This window comes from Mycteria americana, chromosome 3, assembly GCF_035582795.1.
Source record: "Mycteria americana isolate JAX WOST 10 ecotype Jacksonville Zoo and Gardens chromosome 3, USCA_MyAme_1.0, whole genome shotgun sequence".
NCBI lineage: Eukaryota > Metazoa > Chordata > Aves > Ciconiiformes > Ciconiidae > Mycteria > Mycteria americana.
The window spans coordinates 45475814-45496460 of NC_134367.1; the positions used below are offsets into that span (position 1 = coordinate 45475814).

A 20647-nucleotide genomic window follows, 5' to 3' on the forward strand; every position below is an offset into this window, starting at 1 on the left:
GTTCAACAGCAGAAAAGATTGTAGTAAAACTCAAGTTAAATAATATTAATCCATTACTATGGTCCCTAATAATCACAAAGAAAGAAATGTTTTATAGAAATAAATAAAAACTAACAAAAGGAATAGCAACAGAATTTGGTTTTGTTCCATGCATGTAGGCTCTCAGTAGTCCTCTAATAATGAAATCTTTGGCAAAAAAAAGTCTTAAATGCCTTCCCTTTTGGCCTTAGGCATTTTACCATGCACTCCCCATATTCAGAATTCAGAGATACAACTCTCTTCCTGTTGTAGTTGACTCTCTTCCTGTTGTAGTTGATGTATCCTTTCTTCATAGAAGGGCTTTAAGGTCATTCTATCTTTTACTTCACAGCTGGCAGCAATAAGGCCAGTGACTGGGTTACTCAGTGACTAGATTACACTTCCTCCTCACAGGCATTTTGCAAGTGCATTGGCATTGGAAGGAAGGTGGATGAAGTACAATCAATACAGAAACTATGTATTTTAGATATTAATATAGAGAAACAGTTCTTGGTGCAGGGTTTGGAGCTCACAATTCCTTCTAAGTAAGAGCCTTAACCACTGGGTTAGAGTGTCATAGGCACTGTTGCCTTCTCTTTTTGCCTTTGTTTGTTTGTTTTTAACTAGTCTTTTACCAAGAGACATAATCTCATTTGGAGGAATGGGATAACCCCTAAATAGGCCAGTGTAGTTGCGTCACTCATCATTACAAGAAAAGGTGCTTTTGATCAAAAGAAAACCTTTGGGCATTTGAAGTTTCAATGCTGAAAACAGGCTCTTATAAGTGCCATGGGACTGAATAAGCTGTTTGAACTGAAACTTTGAGGGTCCTAATTTTAGATGAGGCTCTTGCATTCCTCCTCAAATTTAGGTCCAGCAAGGTACATCATTTATGTTGATCTCATGTACCTATATAAAATCTAAGTGATACCATCATTTGAATTGGCTGACAGACACTGCAGTATAGTATCAAGCAAGAAGAATTGTGCAAGAACACTGGGTTTAATTTGCGGTAGATGATTGTGATCCTAATTCAACAAAAATACAAATACACAGTTGGAGTCCTATGTATACTGAAATGCTTCGCTGACTTGGATCTTCCTTCTTTGTAATTATGTTCTATCATATGTCTTTAGTGTATGGTAATAGAAATATTTTGCTTTTAGATAGAATTTTGTTTGAGGACCTCAAAACACATTACAAAAGCAAGTAATCGCTGTCCTTACTTTGTGGCCTCAAAGACAGGAAATTATTTTGGGAGAAAATAACTTTCCAAAGACCACACAGCAAACCAGCAGCTTTAATAGAGCTTAATACCAAGCTCTCCTGACCAAGTCCTGTTTTCCGAACTGGCTGGTGTCTCTTTCTTTTTCTAAACCATAATATTTTGTTTCTGTATTAATAGAAATTAAGTTGTCTTCTTGAAGTTATAAATTATTCTAAATTACCAAAGCTGAAATGAATCAGTGAGGCAGCCCTAATATAAGAGATGTTTTATGTTCAGCTCTTTCTCCAAAAGTGAATTTTGGGATAAGTTGTCCTGTGGTATCTTCTTAGCCCAAGATTAACACAGCCTTACACCCTGCCTATAGTAAGAATGTTGAAATGTTTCCTTTTCTTGAAAGCCACATATGAAGTTCTATTTGTAATGATTCAAAAATAGGCTTTAAACTTTTTCTGTTTCTTAGCATATTTAACAGATTTTTCTTTTACTCACAAAATGCTAACATAGCAGTCTTTATTAAAGGTGATATCAGTATATTATTCTAGTTACAAATCTAGAACTTCATGGTATTTTCAGATATATTGTTTTTTCATGTGCTTGAGTTGCTCTCTGTTACTTTAATGCATTATCAATGTAAGTCCTACTTAATTACTGCCTTTATTTACTAACTTTACCTTGTATTCAGTTAGTTTAAAAACTATCATCCTGTAACAGCTATTATCACTTTACCAAACAGGTTTCTTGAACTGGTAGGAGCACCATCTGGAGATTTATAGTTATTTCTTTAGCAAAAAAACCATGAAAGAGTGAAAGGTCTTCTCAGATAGTAAAGAAATAGTAGAAATAAATATTTGTAAATATAACTATTTCTCCTGATAATTGCTTTGATTCCTTTATAGAATCTTGGCTTTTGTCTCTCATCAAATCTCCCCCTCCCCCCCCATTTGTTGGTGACAGTATTTGTAGTGATCAGCCAGTATTTCACCTCTCATTTTCAGTTAAGACTGGGGGGGAGACAGCTCTCAATATCTTAGCACCTCTTATTTTGTTAATCCTTTCTAGCTCACTTGTGGATGAGGTGTATTGCAAAGCTGTATTGTGATGTTTGGTTTTCTTGGGTAAGTGACCTCCTGTGTATGGCAGTTCCACTGGTTGCCTTTTGATTAAAGTGAATCATAGGGTTCAGTTAAACTGCCTGGTGTCCCTACCAAAAGTGACTTCAACTATCCTTGTTCTTTTCCACCGGGGACAACATGCTAAGGTCCTGGAAAACTGATTATGGTAGTATTATGTCTTACTGTAAATACTTAACATAATTTTTCAGTGCAATTTCAAAGCCAAAAATATAAATTCGATACTTAGTTTTGGACACTTCCTCTTTTACTTCTATCAGGAGGATAATCTTGTTTCTGTGCCTAGCACTAGGTCACAGCTACTAGGTGTTAGGTTCACAGTTCAGCTACAGGTTGCCCAGAAGGTTTAGAATAATACAGGGCTTGCTTAACTCAGTTTACGCAGTTTATTGCAGAGAACGTTAAATGTTTCCTGTTATTATCAAGCTATGGACGAGACAGCTTTTCTAGAGCTGAAAGTAACCAAAGTAATGAAACGTCATCCCCAAAAATAGTGAATTTGCTTGCAGTCCTACTTATAATAATGGTATTTACTTATTTACTTATAACGGTACTTACTTCATAATGGTATGAAGCTGCATCAGGGGAAGTTCATATTGGACATTAGGAAAAGGCTCTTCACTGAGAGGGTGTTTGATCACTGGAACAGGCTCCCCAGGGAAGTTACAGCACCAAGCCTGTCAGAATTCAAGGAGCGTCTGGATGACACTCTTAGTCATATGGTTTAGTTTTAGGTTGTCCTGCGAGGAGCAGGGAGCTGGACTCGGTGATCCTTATGGGTCCCTTCCAATTCGAGATATTCTACGATTCTATGATTTATATGCTGTGCATCTAACATAGATTTTAATTTAGTTTTCTGGAAAAATATTATGACATATATCAGAGAAATGCTGGTCATGGTTCCTTCTGGCATTGACTAATGAGACATCCAGGTTTTGTAACGAGTACTATCAAACATTATGTGCCAGGGCTTTGGGCAGTTGCCCACAGGGGACTGACTAGAGCATTCTTCCCCTGCTCACATTTTTTTGAAGCAGTACTTCTCAACGTGCGAGGAGCTCAGGATTCAACTGAAGCACGAATGAACAGGGAGACAGGCAGAAGTGCTAACTGGTTGCGAGTGAAATGCAGTCTAAATTGCTCTAAAAGAAAAGTTACTTTTTTTGATTGCTCTGAAGCACATAGAATTGTCTCCAGAGGGGAAAAACAAGTGGTACTTTTGTTAGATGCCTGTCTCGTTTGAAATGCTGATCACTGCAAGTGGAGTCAAGAAGGAATTTTCTTTTGCATCAGCCTGGCAGGACTCTCAGGATTTTTTTTCTTGTTTTCTGTGTTAAATTCCATATGGTTTACTTTCTAGAATTTTCTGACATGACATTATGTATTTCCTTACTGTTATAGCATAATGCTGGTTTATTTTTAATGTGGATCATGCCACCACCTCACTTATTCCATGGCCCCACAAACAGCTGTATGGAAATGAGAAGGAAATACAGGGGTATAAATGAGTAGCTGGAATGAAGGCGATAGAAGTGCATTCTCAATCTCTCCATCTTTGTCTGGGCACACAGTTTAGCCTCCTTGGGCCTAAAGTAGCTTTAGTTTAATGTCTTTAAAAGTGTCTGGATGAAATATAATTGCCTGCAATATACAGGGAATAGATTAAATGATCTAATTGTTCTTTCCAAATAAAAACCTCATGTGACTCCATAGAGGTGATAGTTAATCTGGACCTTACCTTCTCCCTTAGGCTGTAAGTTTCTTTGTTGGGAAGGATGGTTTAAGGAGTTTCCTTCTCACTCTCTTTTGTCTATTACTGCCCTTTTTGCTATGACCGTACAATTTTTTTGTTGGCCTATACTGGTTTGTTGGTTGTAGGGGGGTGGGAGGCATTAAAAGAGTAGGAGGATGTTCTCAGTCTGGGCAACGTGGAGGTGGGGCATGAGTAGTTGTCCTTGAGAAGATGGTGGTTCATATACTGCTCCTAGCCCAAGAGGTTGTAGCTGCTATTTGCTCTGTGTTGCCAACAAGTCTCCCAAAGAAAACTCATTGAAGAGAGAGGCAAGATTTGTGATCCCAGTTTATCTTTTCCACACTTACCCAGAGCCCTAAGATGTACTGAGTTGGAGGGGATGCAGGGTGAGTTGGGAAAGGAAGAGGGAAATCTTGGGGGAAGGAGGAATGAATTCCAGTTTTAGAACTGCCTCCCAGATGGTAGATGTACAGGGGCGTGTTCAGGGCCATGTCTATCTGTGACCATGGGGCTGATTATAGAATTCCCTTTTCTGCCTCAGAATTGTGCTTCAGAAGCTCAGGTTTGATTTACGAAAGTTTCTAATTCTTGCATTTGCAGAGCAGCTTTCCTCAATATATCAAGGAAGCATAAATGGATGCATTTCCATATAGATTTAAATTGTATGTCTAAGAAATGTGGATCTAAGAAACTGTGTAATCTGCCTTTCCGGATCTGGTGAACTCAGCATTCTGTTGCAAAGGAACACCAAATCTTTGCATCTTTCTATCCCTTGATTTACGGATCTGACCACAAGAGGGAGTGAACTGGATTTAGTGCATGCTCTCTGAAGGGTTTGTTTGTGCGATGATGGAGGGTAGAATGGCTGCCTTGAAGAACAGGATTCCTGTTTGAAAACACAGGCATTGTGAGGGAGGAGAAAAATAGCTTGACAAAGGAGATCAGTTTGAAAACGAGTGGTACATCAGACCTGGTGTCTTGGGAAAGTCAGTTACTCAGGCCAGCCACAAGATCTATCCATTGTATACAGGGAGAAGATGATTAAGCTGATTTTCTTGAGTAGCATCATGGGCCAGAGAAAAGTTGAGAGCATAATGAAAATTAACCCTCAGAAATAAGGGTTGAATAGAGGATTGATTGTAAGATGGAGCCAGGTGCAATACCTGAACTGCATCTAATTAATCGTAATATAAAAATAGCACCGAAACCAGTCTTCAGATGGCATGTGTCATACAAAGGCACATCCTTCACTGGTGAAGATTGTGAAGTTTGCCAGAAGTCAATGGTTCCAAATTACTCTGAGTTTCTGCCCTGATAATTATGCCTCATAACCCTTGGGTTGAGGATGGAGTAGGGAAAATGATTAAGCTTTTCTCTTTAGTTTTCACACTAATAATTTATGATGAATTTTGAAGGTGTGAATCCAAAACAGATCTTAGTTTTCCTCTCCTTAATTTTCAATAAGCATCACTGAAGACTTCAGAGCTATTGTTTTGAGGGTTAGACAAACAGAGGGGAGTCAGTCACTGTGTGTACTTGTGGTGTGCACATGGTGGTATTTATGTGCATTTACTGTTAAGATTCAGCTGGATGGCCTATATAGCATATAAACAGCTATGCTGGTAATTAATAAAAATCAAGTAATTGTATTAATGTATAGAAGCTAAGAGGTGTGGAATAATTGAGTTACACCAGTTTCAGTAGAAGGAAGGCTTGCAATGTTTTCTTCCTTCTGATTGTTCTCTTTTTCTTGTGGGTTTCCCCAGCATGCAGTTTGCTGATGGTGAACATTTAGCATAGATGAATTAGTATTTCTGCCTATATCCAAATGAGTATCAAATAAAAATTCAGATAGTTACATTTAAGGGAAAGTCTTGGGAACAGACAAAATAGACTTTCCTCAGTTATCTTGGGAAACACAAAGGTGAATATGTTATCTTGGCAGAAAAAATCTTGCATGATACAGAAAAGCTGTAAGAAATGGAAAAACATGTAAGAAATATGTCTGCCACCTTGAAATTAACTTTTGTTGCTGACTTTGTGCAAATCACCTCTAGGTCACCCTCCTTGCCTCTTGTCCTACTTCTCATAATGCTACTAGTGTTATTTGTAAATGGATTCCTGTAGCTTTAAAATACGTTAATATTATCACAGTTAAATATAGTTTGTCTATGCCTACAAGGCAGTAATCTGCTTAGGTTCTGGTTCTCTTCATATTGTGCCTTTAACAATGCTAAGCTGGTGGCTGGCACTTAGTATGTAATATGGTATCAGATGACAACTTCCTCAGTGTAAATGATATCTGAATAACAAACACTGCAAGGTCTAAATCAGCTTGTTTTGCCAGTCTGACCTTGCTTTCTCACTTGAAAGTATTTGACAGTGCTGCTTATTTTTTCTAAATATACCTATTGGAGATATATTTGTAACTGAAATCCTTTCTAGCTTCCATTGAGCTACCTCTTGTCATGCATAGCAACCTCATTAGCACCAGCCAAAAACCTGGATTGTGCTGGGCCTGATTCTCATTTACATTAAGATCCTTACACATCCTTCTGGCTAGATAAAGAACTTTTATACAGTATGTAAATTACATATATGTTCACTTAAAACCTAGTATGAATATATATAGTGATTTGCACAAGTTTTAAGCATGTCATACACTGACAGAACTCAATGTAAATGAGTTCTTGATATAAACAAGAATCAATCCCTTTCTCTCCTGTTCCTAATATATCTATTATGTTCGAGATGATTTGTGGTTTTGCTTGAAGAAATGCATACATGTTTTTTTCATTTCCCTCAAAAACAGTTTAACTGCAAAAGATGCAGATGAGTGTCTTTCCTTTTGTTTGCCATCCTCCTTATTCCACTGCATTTGAGACATACAAATGATGCTGTGAGATAAAACTAAATTGTGTGGGCAGAAGAAAAAAGGATCTGAAAAAAGCTTTACTTCCCTGTGGAGCAGTGAGACACTGACCTCATGTGGTGTGAAACCAAAGTTGCCAGGGGAAATACAAAAAGTATAAAACTCTGAACAAATTGAGTATCTTTGAAAAATTAATTTTTCTTACGCATTTCTGATTTTTGTTGGATGCTGCACCACTTATATTTAAATAATATTAGTTTGGATAGTTTGTAATGTGATTGCTGATAAGTTGACCAGTGTCTGTATTCCCAAAGACCTTTTTGTGTCCTGAAAGGGATGCTTTAACAAGTTGACCCCAAGACTGCAGGCTAGGAGCTGAGGCCCAATTATCCTGGCTGCTGCCTATGCGTGATTTTAATTGAAATGAGTAGGAGTTTCATGTGAGCAAGTGACAGGATAATCGGTCTTGGTTTCTAAGCCCTTTCTGGCACTTCCCCAGCAGCATGCTCACTCTGTGCCTTCACAGCCTTCCTCTGTAAAATTGAAGACAGTGGTTAGGAAAATTATGAAGTGGTACCATGCAGAATGGGAAGGGTGTTCCTAGCCTGTATATTTTTTTACAAGCATGAATAATAGTCATACTGAAGACTTCTGAGTCAGTTCTGTTGGCCTTATTCATCAGTAAATATGGAAGCATCCAGGTACATGGATAACAAAAGGAGGTTCTGTTATTTTGAAGAGTGTCCTTTTTAAATAAATAACATGCATTTAGTTTTAAAGGATTTAGGGGGTAATGTGGCTTATGGACTTTCACAGGAAAATCTGCTTAAAAATCCTTTGGGCAATTCAGGTGAACTTTAAAAACTCCGTCCCCATCCTGCAAAGACTTCTCTATATGCTTAATTGTACTCTTTCTGTTCTTATGTTGACTTAAATGTCTGAAATAACAAAAGCCTGTAGTATTTTCTACAAGTATGCTGAGATCTACATGACTAACCTTCCATTTTCTTCTTCACAGATCCTCTTGGAACCAGGGGTGATACAGGATGTCCTAGCAGCTGGGAGTCATTTGCAGCTGCTGGAGCTTCTCAGTTTATGTTCTTACTATCTCATTCAGGTGAGGCTTCTCTGCCTGATTATCAGCCATTTCTGTTTGGTAAACTTTTGTTTCAAGCCTAATTTCAGTAGGAGAGTATTAGTACAATACCTGGTGTAACCTAAATGGCAATAAACTGGATTCCAGGAGGCCTGAATTTTGAGTGTAGTAATTTAGGTATCGGTTTGTGATAGATGCTTTCTACTTCCATCCATTTTGTCCATTTCAGTCCTAAAAATAAGGATGGTCCACTGATTAGTATCAATGCATGGGAGTTTGATCCCCTCCTTTACCAGAGAATTTGCTTGCTTCTGCCTCAGTTTACCAAATGTTAAATATTTCCCTATTGCGATCATGAGTACTGTGAAGCATTCAGATGCGTAAGTGTTCACAACAGAATATTGGTGCGTATTCCGGGGCACTACTACCTCTCACTGAAGGGGTACGGCTTATTACAGTGGCACCTTATTCTCAGCTGGCCTCGTGCCCATAATGCTGATAATATTATCAACATTAGGGCTATCATTATGAAGCAAAAAATCTGAATCCAGTAAAACAGTGTTTTGTGCTTGGCTTGTATAGGAGATGGCTCACGATGGTAGCAAGAACGTAGCTTTGATGTGTATCTATTGAAAGCCTTATAAAAAAAATGGCAATGTCAATTCCACAGAACTGTTTACTTTTCTTTGTAATTTTCCAGTATTGTTTCTGAAATAGGGTGCGTTGGATGTATCCGTGCAACAGTTGGGCATAGAAATGCATGTCGGCACAATCCTCTCTGTATGCACTTGCCTTCCAACAGCATAACTGCCTTTGAACAGTCTGAGTGTGCTTGGCAGCACACTGAGCTACTGAGTACCGTAGGCATGCAGGATCTTATGTTAAGAGCTTCAGGACATACTTGAAGGCTCTGTGTCTTACGGAGAAAGAGTCTGTTCTTTGAGTATTAGCCTTAGGGAAGCCTTCAAAATATATGTTCAGACAATAAGTTGGTATGTATTTGTGCATTATAAATTGATTAGAAAGTTAAAGGAGCTGGTAGAGTACTGCAGTTTGTATCCGTTTGTTTTCAGGAGTTTAAGGAGGATTTAATTTTTCTGAGAAAATAGACATGGAATGCGAAAGATGGTTGGTTTGAGAAATAAGAAATGTGAGATGCCAAATAAGCCACAAAACCGTTTAGCTTACCAGTTGTCAGGCAGGCATGGGGAAGGGGTTACTGTAATGAGAAAGAAGGTAAGAGTCTAACATTGATAGTCATACACTGTATTTAATGCCCCCCTAACAGATCAGTCAGCGTGAGCATGTCTCTGCTGCTTACATGCTCTGCCTTTGTCAGAAATTGAACCAAAGAGACCATTGCAGCAAAGAAGCTAGGGGAAATATTAAAGAGTAGGGAAGAAGCTGAGTATTGTAGTGCTGGTGAGGTAGGGACATGAGAGGACTGTAGGAAAGGAGCAGGTACATGCCCAACGTAAGTCCTTGTACTAACTTCTTCCGTGGCCTGTGTTGAGTAGCCTCTGGTATTTGTAGCTCTTCCCTGGGCACCGTCTTAATCCTTTTAATCCCGAGGTCACTGCAGTGGAAAGACAACTGTAGAATTAGCAGTGCTTTGGATCTCGTCCTTGATGTGCAAGCTATAGTCAAGTATTTAAGAACAGACTGCTAATGAATTAAAAAAAAACCCAAAAAAAACAAAAAAACCAAAACCCACAAACCAACCAACCAACCAAAACCAAAAAAACCACCCCGAAATCAACACCCCCCCCGCCCCACCCCAAAAAAACCCAAACCCAAACAACCAAAACAAACACCACCCAACAAAAAACAGAGTGAGCAAACATTGCTGCCAAATTACTCTGTAATTAACAGACCAGTAAAAATTCTCTGGAGGTGACAGTCAATATGCAGTTACTCAAATTATGTGAAAGAGCTCTGTTGTACTCTGAGTAGTGTGCCAAGGTAGGGTAACTGGACCAATACTGGCGTAAAAATGAAGAGGAAGTGGGACCCAGTGTCCAGATTTACAATGATGGAGGTAGGGAATAAGGTAGGGGATGAAGGGCAGGGAATAAGGAGGAGAATATATGTTGGGAGACAGAAAGCAGTGGTAGTTCTGTAAAGTATTTTTGAATCTGGGTCTCATTGTAAGGTTTTGAATGCATGGATATCTGTGGGATGACTGTAGCTTACATCATGTTGGGCTCTAGACAGTATTTTACTCTTTACAGTATTTTTTTACCAGGTTCACCCCAACAAGGCCAATCTGTAGACAGATTTGCATTCTGAATAGATCACGGTAAGAATTTATCTGTCTTGTTTGTTCTGCAGAGTTGCAGTCCATACAAGTAGTCAACCTTGAGTAGTTCTGTAAGCCTTTTTAACAGAAGTTAACAAGGTATTGTGCATAAAGACTGCGATATCTTTCAGGGTCCAAATTAATTATATCAAATATCTGTTTATGTTCTACATACCTTTGGGTAATTTTAAAAATATCTATTGCTTTATTTTAGTATTATCTAAAAATAAAATCAAGGTAGGTAAAGAAGGCTTCCTTAAAGCCACTTTATCCTTGCCGTAGTTGGTAACTGGGGTGTCTTGTCACCCCGCATGCTATGATACAGATGATGGGAAGAGAATAATGCTTGCCCTTTCTCTTCTTTCTGACGAGTCTGAGTGCTGCAGAGTTCTTCATTTAGTGTATTAGTGAATTTCTTTCTTGCTGTTCTGAGTTGTTCAGTTATCATGAACTTAGCTTAGTTTAGCATAAATTCAGGAAATATAATATGTGGGATCTAGCTGTCATTTATTATGTAATGATGACGCAGAGTTTTAACTTGTTAGGATTGTCTTTAATTGTTTGGATTGGAGCAGGCTTTTCCCATATAAGAGTGCTGCTCTTATTTTTCAAGCTCTTTTCTTTCTCTAGATGTTCCAGCTTGTCAGTTTTTTGGAGCTCAAGACAGTTTCATCTCTTCTTGCTACTTTTATCTGGGGCCTGTAATTATTCCATGGATTTCAATAAGGATTTTTTTTGCTACAAATGCAATTGGCATGGCCTGTACACATATCTGTTCCAAGGCATATTTGTAGTCTGTGAGGTTCCAAAGATGACTGTACTGATCTAATTCATCTAATTTATCTTGTCAAAGACGATTTGCAGTGCACTGGGGGCAGATTCATTTCCATCCAATGCTGACTCTTGTATTCACTGATCTTTAAGGTATTTCCTCTCAGTTGTCTCAGAATAAACAAGATGTTACTTTGACTATAAGACAGATCCTCTTATAGGCCAACCAGCTTAGATCACTTTAATTTGTTGATAAATCTCAAAAAGATTTCTGTAACAAACTATTTGAATCACAGTTATGGCATTTTTATGAAGAGTTTTTGATCAAAGGAAAGACAGAAAAAAGGAGAGGAACATTCTTTCCCTCTACCCCCAATTCACTCATATCCATCTCTCAGATGTTTATGATAGCATGACACAATGGAAGTTTCTGACAACACTGCTAGTTTACTAAATGTGTTTTATCGTCTATAAACTTCGCATTATCGAATGTTCTGTAGCATCTAATGTTGATTCCATTTTTCTCATTGGAAAACTCATTCTCATTTTGGATTGATAATTTACTAATTTTTATTTTAAAAGAATTGTAGATCATATTTTCTCTACTTGCAAACACGAGAAATGCCTAAGCATTCCTTACTTTAGGTCTTAATTCCAGCTTCGTGTTGTGCAGACTTCTCCCCCTGCCTCAGCAGTGTCGTATCTTGAATTATGATTACTCCCCAGCCTTTGCTGTTTGGAGGTTTTCTTTTTAGCTTCTTTTGTAGAGGAAGACTTTTTTGAAGCATGCTGATGTATTTTATTGGACATACATGCATATTCATGAATCTCTGCCATCATAATATCTGCATAATTCTCAGGTACTTTAAACATTGAAACAAGGCTTGAAATCTCACACATCCATCTCAACCTAAACAAACGGTAAGGCAACGTGATTGTTCTTAGCTGTATTGCTGCTACATACATGTGGGAAAGCTAAGCCGAAGACTTGAGCTTTGTGTATCTTGAATTGCGCTAAGGTCCATGATCACGCACACAGCATTTGCTTGCAGAGTACACATCCAATTCTCTAACACTCTTGTTTCCTGAGTTCCTCTTCCACATCAGATTGATTGTCAGTTTTGGCTGAGGTTTTTCAAAGGAGGCTAAAGCAGAGACCTGCAACCAACAGGTAGACTTTGTTGAAATATAACAGGAATGGTTTATCTGAATGTCTTGTTTCCCTTTTAAAAAAGTTTTAGCCTTTAGAGTTCCAGTGGACCATAACTATCCTACTATGACACTGGAGAAGGCAAGAGAAAGCTAGCTAAAGGCTTTGAATGTGATGGAGATCTGAGAATGGACTTCTTAAATGGAGCTGTAGAGAACATGGTATTAGGTAGTGTGCTTGTGATGACCTATTTTGCACTTTAAAGTTTGTAAAATGTTTTTCTGAAGGGTACATGGTGAGTTTATTCTTATGCAAGAGAATAAATATGTTAAAAGATTTATTCAGAACATAGAAATGCTTGTTTCATAAATATGTCTCAGTTATATAACCAATTGTAGATGTAAGAAGTTTTGTCTTTTTCCTCAGCTGTTTGTGTATTCAGTACCAAAGAGGGCCACAAACTGCAACTTATTTCAACAATCAAAGAGTCTTAATAAGGAGGGAATGCTATTGAGAAAATGAGTTTTTAATGGAATTTCCTTCTACTGAGCAACAGCAACTCAATGTTGTGTGGGTATAGCTTCAGTAATCAGTTTTTAAACCAGAGGTTGATTTCCACTGGCATTCAGAGACCTGAGATACAAGACTATCCATATCTGAAACCTTAAAGCTAAGTGATTTTTCTGTATTTTCTAAAGTCCAGTATTGTTGTTTTCAGTGGAGTTCTATATACCTCCTGAGTTACATTCAAGGTAATAGGGTGATAGGTGTGAGTGAGGGGTTTAGAAGTTGCAGAACTGTCCAAAGCAACCCACTCACTTCTGAGGGGCAGGACATGGCATGATTGTTAGCACTTACCCCTTTAACTTTCTGCTGCCAGGTCAGGCACATTTTGTGAAGAACAAATTAAGTTTACATACTGGACCGAGTATCATTTATGTTATGTTTATTGGTTGGACAGTTGCATATTTTCAATACAACTTATTAGAAGTGGTGTTAGCTGACTGTCCTTGTACTCAGTGCTGGAAATTGTTTCCTATTCTCACAGGTAGCAGCAGCAACTATAGTAGACATGAGCAGTGATCCTGATTGCCATTAAAGTTGCCCTGACTGTTAAAAATTGTTCTTGGGATCATAAATGTTTTTGTGTCAAGAGAAGTTAAAAGTTTGATGCCAATTTTCCCATTAGCTTTAACTGCATTAAGTTCCCTGCTAAATGATAAATATACTAGGGTACCTTTTAGAAGCTTCATTACAGTGGATAGAACTCTGCGACAGGTATATCTGCCCACTTGCTACTGATGTCAGTTGTAGCATCTTTAAAGAGGGCTAATTTAAGCTGAAAAGAACATTTTAGGTGAGTGATTAAAATGAGCCTGAAAAAACACAGCACTGTACAGCAACGGTTAATTGGAATTTTCTTGGAGCCGCCTCTATACTGTATGCTCTGGATGCTTGTATACAAAAGCAGACAGTGAGCAGGATCAGGCCTGTAATGCAAAAAATAGATTAATCAACTCACAAGTGATAAAATAAGACCTCCTGGATTAATTCTTGGTAATAATCAAAGCAGGCAAATTGTCTTGGGTAGGGGCATTTGATTTTTAACTTTCTACTGTAATGGTCAATCTAGGCTTGTAAAACAAAATTTTTTCATGGTGTATGAGCACCTAATGATCTGGATCTTTTCTTCTACTAATTTTAAACTATTTGAATGTGTTTATAGATTGAAATATGTTACTGTTTTTAAAGGAAGAAGCTACAAATGAATTTGCCTGTGGAATTAAAAGGAGTGTGCATGGTTTGTTTACATATGTGGTGGGGCAAGAGCTTCAAAGCTATTTATTTTTCTTAAACCCAACTTCTCCATTTGGTACCGTGCCAACAACACAATCCCAACTTTCACTAAGATACACTCCTTCAGGGATGAATTAATTCTTACACCAGAGATTGAGAGCATCACCTTTGTATTGCTAGAAGCCCCAGCTCAGTTGGGATTTTAGCTCCTGGGCTTTTCATGTGCAGCAAATTAAACTGCTGGAAAAAAATCTAAAGGTCATCTAGCAACCAAAGCTTGCCTTTTTTTAACTAATACTGAGTTTTTAATCTAAGTACACACATGCACACTCTCCACCCCCCCACTGCCCCAGAATTAGAGTGGTGTTTTATAAAGCCACCACCATCAAACTTGAGTCTACCAACTTTATCCCATGGTGGAAAGAGTGACCATCCCATACCAAGAATACAAAGTAGACAGAAATAATGTCATCTTGCATTTTGCTGGTTTCCAGTGTTATGCAACCAGTTGTTACTGTGCTAGCCTGCTATTTTTTGAAGGAGCATGTTTTGTCAGCTGTTGAGTCATTGAGCTATTGACAATCATTAGGAAAGTTCTTCTACAAAGCTCAAAAATAACTTTGGGAATTTATCTCCTCTTTCTCTTTAACATACAGATACGTTACAGAGATACAGATTTATATATATGAAACATGAATGCACTACTGAGGATTCAAACTTAGAATGGGACTCAGGAAAAAAAATGATGGTGGTTTTCTCCATTTTTCAGTTGGTGTCAGTGAGGAAAGTAAAAACGGTATACCCAGTCACTTTGAATCCCATTCTTACTGGAATCCACTTGCTGCTATTTAGCTGCGATGTGATAGTGGAAATTCTGCTTCTGGGCTGTTAACCGTTAGAGAAAGTGGTGCAGCTATGGTCAGGAACCCTCTGGCTTTGCATGTGTGTGTTCTGCTTTTCCCAAGGGAGTAATAGTTGGCAAAGCTGGATTGGAACTGCTGATGGATGTATGAAAAAATGGTGCTGGAGCATCTAGATTTACTGTTGCTGGCAAGATTAAAGCTCCCCAGCTGTCTAGCTAGTTGTATGGATACACATTGCCGGTCTTCTGTGTCAGAATCGCAGGAAAGGTCACAAGTTGGGAAGAGGCGGATACTGCTATGTCTTCCTTCTCTTTGCAATTTCTGTCAGGAAGGGAGACCAGCTTTGGTGTGTGTTTTTTAAATAGGAACAAAGAAGCTGTATTGCTTCACTGTTTCCCTCCCTGACCTTCTCATGTTGTCTTTCTAGCCAGTGTGGCCTCCTTACCTGAACTTTCTTTGCCTCAGCCCCTGAAAGATTTCTGCTTCTGCAATCTTTCTAGTATTTTTATAAAGCTGTAATCAGAGGCTGATGAATCCCAGAATGCTTAGTGTACAAAATTCGTCTTTGTTTTTATTACCCTCAGATCAATACTAATGTTTTATGTCCCCCTGTCCCTCCCGCCCCCCAACGTCTTTAGCTTTCAATTTTCCTTACCAATTGAGACAGCTTAGATGCAAGAACCCCCAAAATGGCATGACTTGTAATTGGGTAGTGCAGCTACCCTCATCTGCTGGTGTCCTCGGCGACATGCCCAGTTAGCAGTCTGGCAGGAAAATTTGTTTGATTGCAAGAGATGAAACCCGAAAGGCCGAATGGCTGAACGGGAGTTGAATAAGGCAGTTGGTGCCCTTCCTCCCCAGGCGTGGGCAGCAGGTGGCAGTGTGAGTCCGTAACAGTTTGAGCAGATAAATTCAAGCTAAAATCAGAAAAAATGAAAAGAAAAATTATTTATTTTTACTCCGTATTAGTCTTCTGACCTAATCAGTAAAAAAGTCATTATTCACACAACACTGGGCAATATGCATTGTAATTTTTAACAAATAATAGGAAACTGTTAATGTTTTCACAGGAAATACAGTTCTGTCTTGTGCAGCAATGGTCATTTATCACTGCACTTTGTGAAATCACTCATTTGTTCTAATTTGAATGTAAATGACTCTAAGGTTTTACAAATAAGGTGACAGACTCACATAAATGTAATTGCAGGGTTCATCTCTCTCTTTTTATATATCACTCATTAAGTTATGAATTAAATACATCGTATTAAACCAGGGGCATGTCCAATGATGATATTGTAATGGCAAATTACTCTATGCTATTAGAGGTGTATTTTTTATTCATGGACATTAATTTGTCATTAAGCAGCATTAGTTTAGCACTTTTATGTGGAAGACGTGACCTGAAAGAGGAGACTTACAGCTCTAATGTGAAAGAACAGGAATACAGGCACCAGATATACAGAGCTTTTTTTTTACCTCCTGTAAAGAAGCAGAGGGACATTTTATTTAAATTTGCTTCAATCTAAAGCAATTTGAGTTGTGTCAAGCTATTTTAGCGAAGGTATTTCTGAAACATGAAAATGCTTTGGTTATAACGTATTTACCAATAATGGAAAAGCCAGAATGCTAAGTACAAAATGGTGACTATAAATCATTTGTAACCTATGAACCTGAAGAGAACATTGGGCCTGAAGTGAGTTACAATCTGATTTTATCACAGAAGTATCACTGTGGTAGAGAGCTAATTGTCCATCTTTTCTTTCCCCTGTACTGGCTTCGACAAAATAGAACTGATTTTTTTCCTTCTTAATTATGAAGTTAAATATCTTTTACCTCCTCTATACTTTGTATTTTTAAACACACTATTATTATTTTCACAGGGATCAATTTCAAGTTTGAAATGTTAAGCAGGAGCAGAATCTTCTTAAGACAATGAATGAGAAAATGTATTATTTGATGGAATTTGAGAGGCAACTTGGCACTTGAAGTATTAAACTGAGGAAAATAGTGAATGACTCGGTCACATCTCTTGCTAAAGGCAAAAAGTCAGAACTTGATACAAATCTATGTAGTTGATTCCCCACCCCCTGTTACATGTTACGTTTTTCTGATGGCTTAATCATTACTGCTTGATCCATCTATCTGAACTGCTCAGAACACACTCAACTAGTGTGTTGTGCTAGTTAAGAAGAAAGATTTGTAATGAAAATGACCTAAGCCCAAAATATACATAAGTAGTTTCAGAAATGGAAGTACCCCAAATTATCATCTAGTTTTAACTACTGTTAAGTACTGTTTCAGTACTTAATAGAGAAACATTTTTCACTGAATCATTTCTGTTTGTAGGGGAGGACAAAGAAGGAAACGAGTTCCATGTAAGGCTCTTGATGTTTTCAGTAGACCTTTTAGCAGTGGTAAATGAAACAGCGTTTTAGCACGTTCCACCATTTATAGTGTTTTGTTTGCATAACTGTATCAGAGTAAAATTTGCCAGGGAACCAGTATCTTGTTTCAGAATTGTGATGTAGACTAATTCTATTTAAAACAAAAACTCCATTTCTGTCCAGGGTATTGAATAGTCCTTAAACCCAGAAGGAATATAAATGTATACATGCTGTCTTACTGAATCTTCAGCCAATATGTAATCAGAGATTTGAAAGTTATAAATTGTCCTCATTCATCTCACTAACTCTAAAAATTAAAGATACAAACCTAAAGATTAGTGGTATCAACAATTTTATTAACCATCAATAATGTCCTGCAAGTGTGTTATTCCAAACTGAAAAATGTTTGTAACTTTATTCACTTGTTTTCCTGTGTAATCTATTCTAAACATCTGTTTATTAATTTGGAGGAAGTTGCTGCTAAATTTCCCATCTGTTTCAACAGAGTCTTACAGAATTTGTGATTTCTACCACAGAGTGTGTCTAGCTGCATAGGTGGCATTGGATCTTGAATGACTTAAACCAGGACTTTTATTTGCAGTTCAGCAGGCACTGAGCTGGTAACACAAGGAATTGTCTCTACAGTAATTTTTATAGGAGCTGTTGTGTCCTCTGTATTAGAGGGGTAGTAATATATTGGCTGGACTTGCCTCGTAAGCACTTTGACCTTTGTTGTGAAAGTTTCCAAAGCCACTCAAAGGAGGTTTTTTCTAAATTCCATTTCAGTGTTTTCTCCTTGTTTACCATAAGCCACATCTGTTCTAATTACATATGCAAAAGGCCTTAAATTTCCATAGCATCTAAGCACACCTGTTTATCATGGGGAAAATATTGTAGTAACCTCAGGTATGTTCAGCCCCCAAAACAGATTGGGATTGGAATTCCCACTGGCTTGAAATGGCATGTTGTGGACATGGAGAAAGCTAGGGGGACAGGCCCAATGTTATATGCCAGGCCCCAAATCAGTGTTTATATGTGATCGTATTTTGTTTTTGCCTGCCTCACAATATTTTTACTCATATTTGCAGCATTACCATCTTCATGGGGAACTGAAGTATGCAGGGAGTATATATATATATACAATGGTGATGTCAAGGGCTCCCAGAGACTGATACTGAATGTTTACTGTAACTAAATACTTGAAAATATTTGACTACCTAGATAATGTTGTGAGTCTTAACTTGTGTGTTTATTATACACCATTGGTAAAAAGTCCTAACCAAGTTCTGGACTCATAGCACCATTCAGCCCTGGACCAAAAGCTGAACAGATTGATGGAACATCTTGAAAAGGAATAAAACAAGTAGCAAAAATGATCAGTGTGTGTGGTGAATATTTCAGGGTGGGGGAAAACAAACAACATTAGGTATATGTTTGATAAGCTGTTGTTAGCGTTTTGCTTTTAGGTTCGTTGAAATCTTTGAAATTTGGTTGTTTTAGCAACATTTCTTATTAAAATTTGTATTTGAAAAGGACTAATTTTTATAACATTGCATGGAATAATCATCGACTAAAAACTTTTTCAGTAAGCTCTAGTTCATTTTTAAAAACAGGGACTGTTCTTGTTAGATTAGCTGCAGAAATACATTCTTTTTGAAGTAACTGAGCTATGTCCCTCCTCTAAATGCCTTTCCAATTTTATGTTAAAGGGTGTCTGGCTTCACTTCATTCTGATTGTGTTTAAAGGGGAATACAGAAGAGGCACCCTTCATATACTTGAGGATTTTGAGATACTGGCAAGTGTCTGTAGTTGTGAACACTTAGAAATTGGGCCTACAATGATTTATTCTGCCTTTAAAGGTGGTGTCTTCAAGGTGAAATCTTGAAGCCAGTGAGAATTTCATCATTTGGTTATGTGTCTTAAATATATGATGCATTGATTAAATATTTTTCTCTTCTATATTTCTGTGGAAAAAAGCCTTGGTGGTAAAGCATGGAATTCTGACCGTTAGCTGTTTGAGATTCGGGGGAGGGGGGGATTATTTTTTATTCTTAGTAAGAACTTTTAGAAATTAAATGAACAAAAGTCGACATGATCTTTGAAGGCTCATGCCTTCCTGATGCTTAGCACCTTCAGCAGTGTGAACATTCACATGTGTTATTTTGGGGAGGACTTGTGACTTGTTTGGCACTACTGAAGGTCAGATGTAGGAAATGTCAAACTGGACATTGAGTCAAGGTCCATTTTTTACATTTGAGCTTTGCCCTTTCTAGGTTTTTTGGTTTTGAGAGTCAGATTTATAGTAATTTCTGACCGAGAGAGTGATAAGTGAATCCCTAGTCAATAATGCTTAAAATACAAGTGAGTCCCCCTTGATCCTCACACATACTGAATTCTTTTTTTTAATTCAGTGGTGCTTCCAGAATTTTTTTTTATTCTTTTTCTTTTCTTCCCACATGTGGACTACTACTATCCCTTTTTATCCTGTTTACTTCCTGAAATAAGTTCTGATTATTATGTAGTAAACTTAACTAATCAGCACAGCTCCTAGTCATGGGAAAGAGAGATAATCTTTTCACTGCATAAATTTAGGGACAGAGTGTTGTAGAGGGTTTTATTTTGCTGAGACATAATGCTTATACAAAGCATGTTACAGACATTTTGGCGATATATTGAGCTGTATAAATAACCTTAAATTGTGTTAAAGTTGGGGGTGGGATGGGGAAGAAAATAATTATCTAACTATTAGAGCACTGGAGTGGGTTCCAGACATTTGAGGTTCTGGTTTTTGTATCTTCTGCATCATGGGAAATCTTTTAAATTATTCTTCTGCTCCTCCTTTTTTCTCTGTAAAATGAGAATTTGCCTTGGTTTAGTGCTGTGAGCAGAAAATTTAATAGTGATTTTTGAGCTGAGGTCAGATATTGCAGGAGCATAGAGATACCTGAACAAATAACAGTTTTCCAAATAAAATGGAAATGTTGCCCTTTTATCATTCACATACCTATAATCAGGTTCTTTTAACTGCTGAGTACCCTCATATCTTCCTGCAGCTGCAAGAAGTCTCTTGCTCTTCAGAGGAGTGCGAAACCATATACCCTCAGAGGTCGAACTGCACAAATATTTCCTTCTTTACCTGTACAGACAATTGGCAAAAAACTTGGTTTATTGCAGTCATTTTTTTAATGCAGAGTTGCAAAATGTTTGTAATCACATGAAGGCAATGGAAACAGTCCTGTACTTCCTAGTCCAGTGGCCAGGGTAACTTTGATCCTACATTCATGA

At 37.8% G+C, this 20647-nt stretch overlaps 1 protein-coding gene across 7 annotated transcripts in view; it reads left to right on the forward strand.

Moving 5' to 3' along the window:
* Positions 1-20647, forward strand: part of KLHL32 (kelch like family member 32) — a 97184-nt gene that overhangs the window by 27762 nt on the left and 48775 nt on the right. For 5 of the 7 annotated variants that reach the window (XM_075497312.1, XM_075497318.1, XM_075497316.1 and 2 more), the window contains one exon: positions 8020-8118. The exons of the other annotated variants lie outside the window; for them this stretch is intronic. In XM_075497312.1, coding sequence (XP_075353427.1) covers positions 8020-8118 — 99 coding nt within the window. The remainder of the gene's footprint in view (positions 1-8019; positions 8119-20647) is intronic. 7 annotated transcript variants of the gene reach the window in all.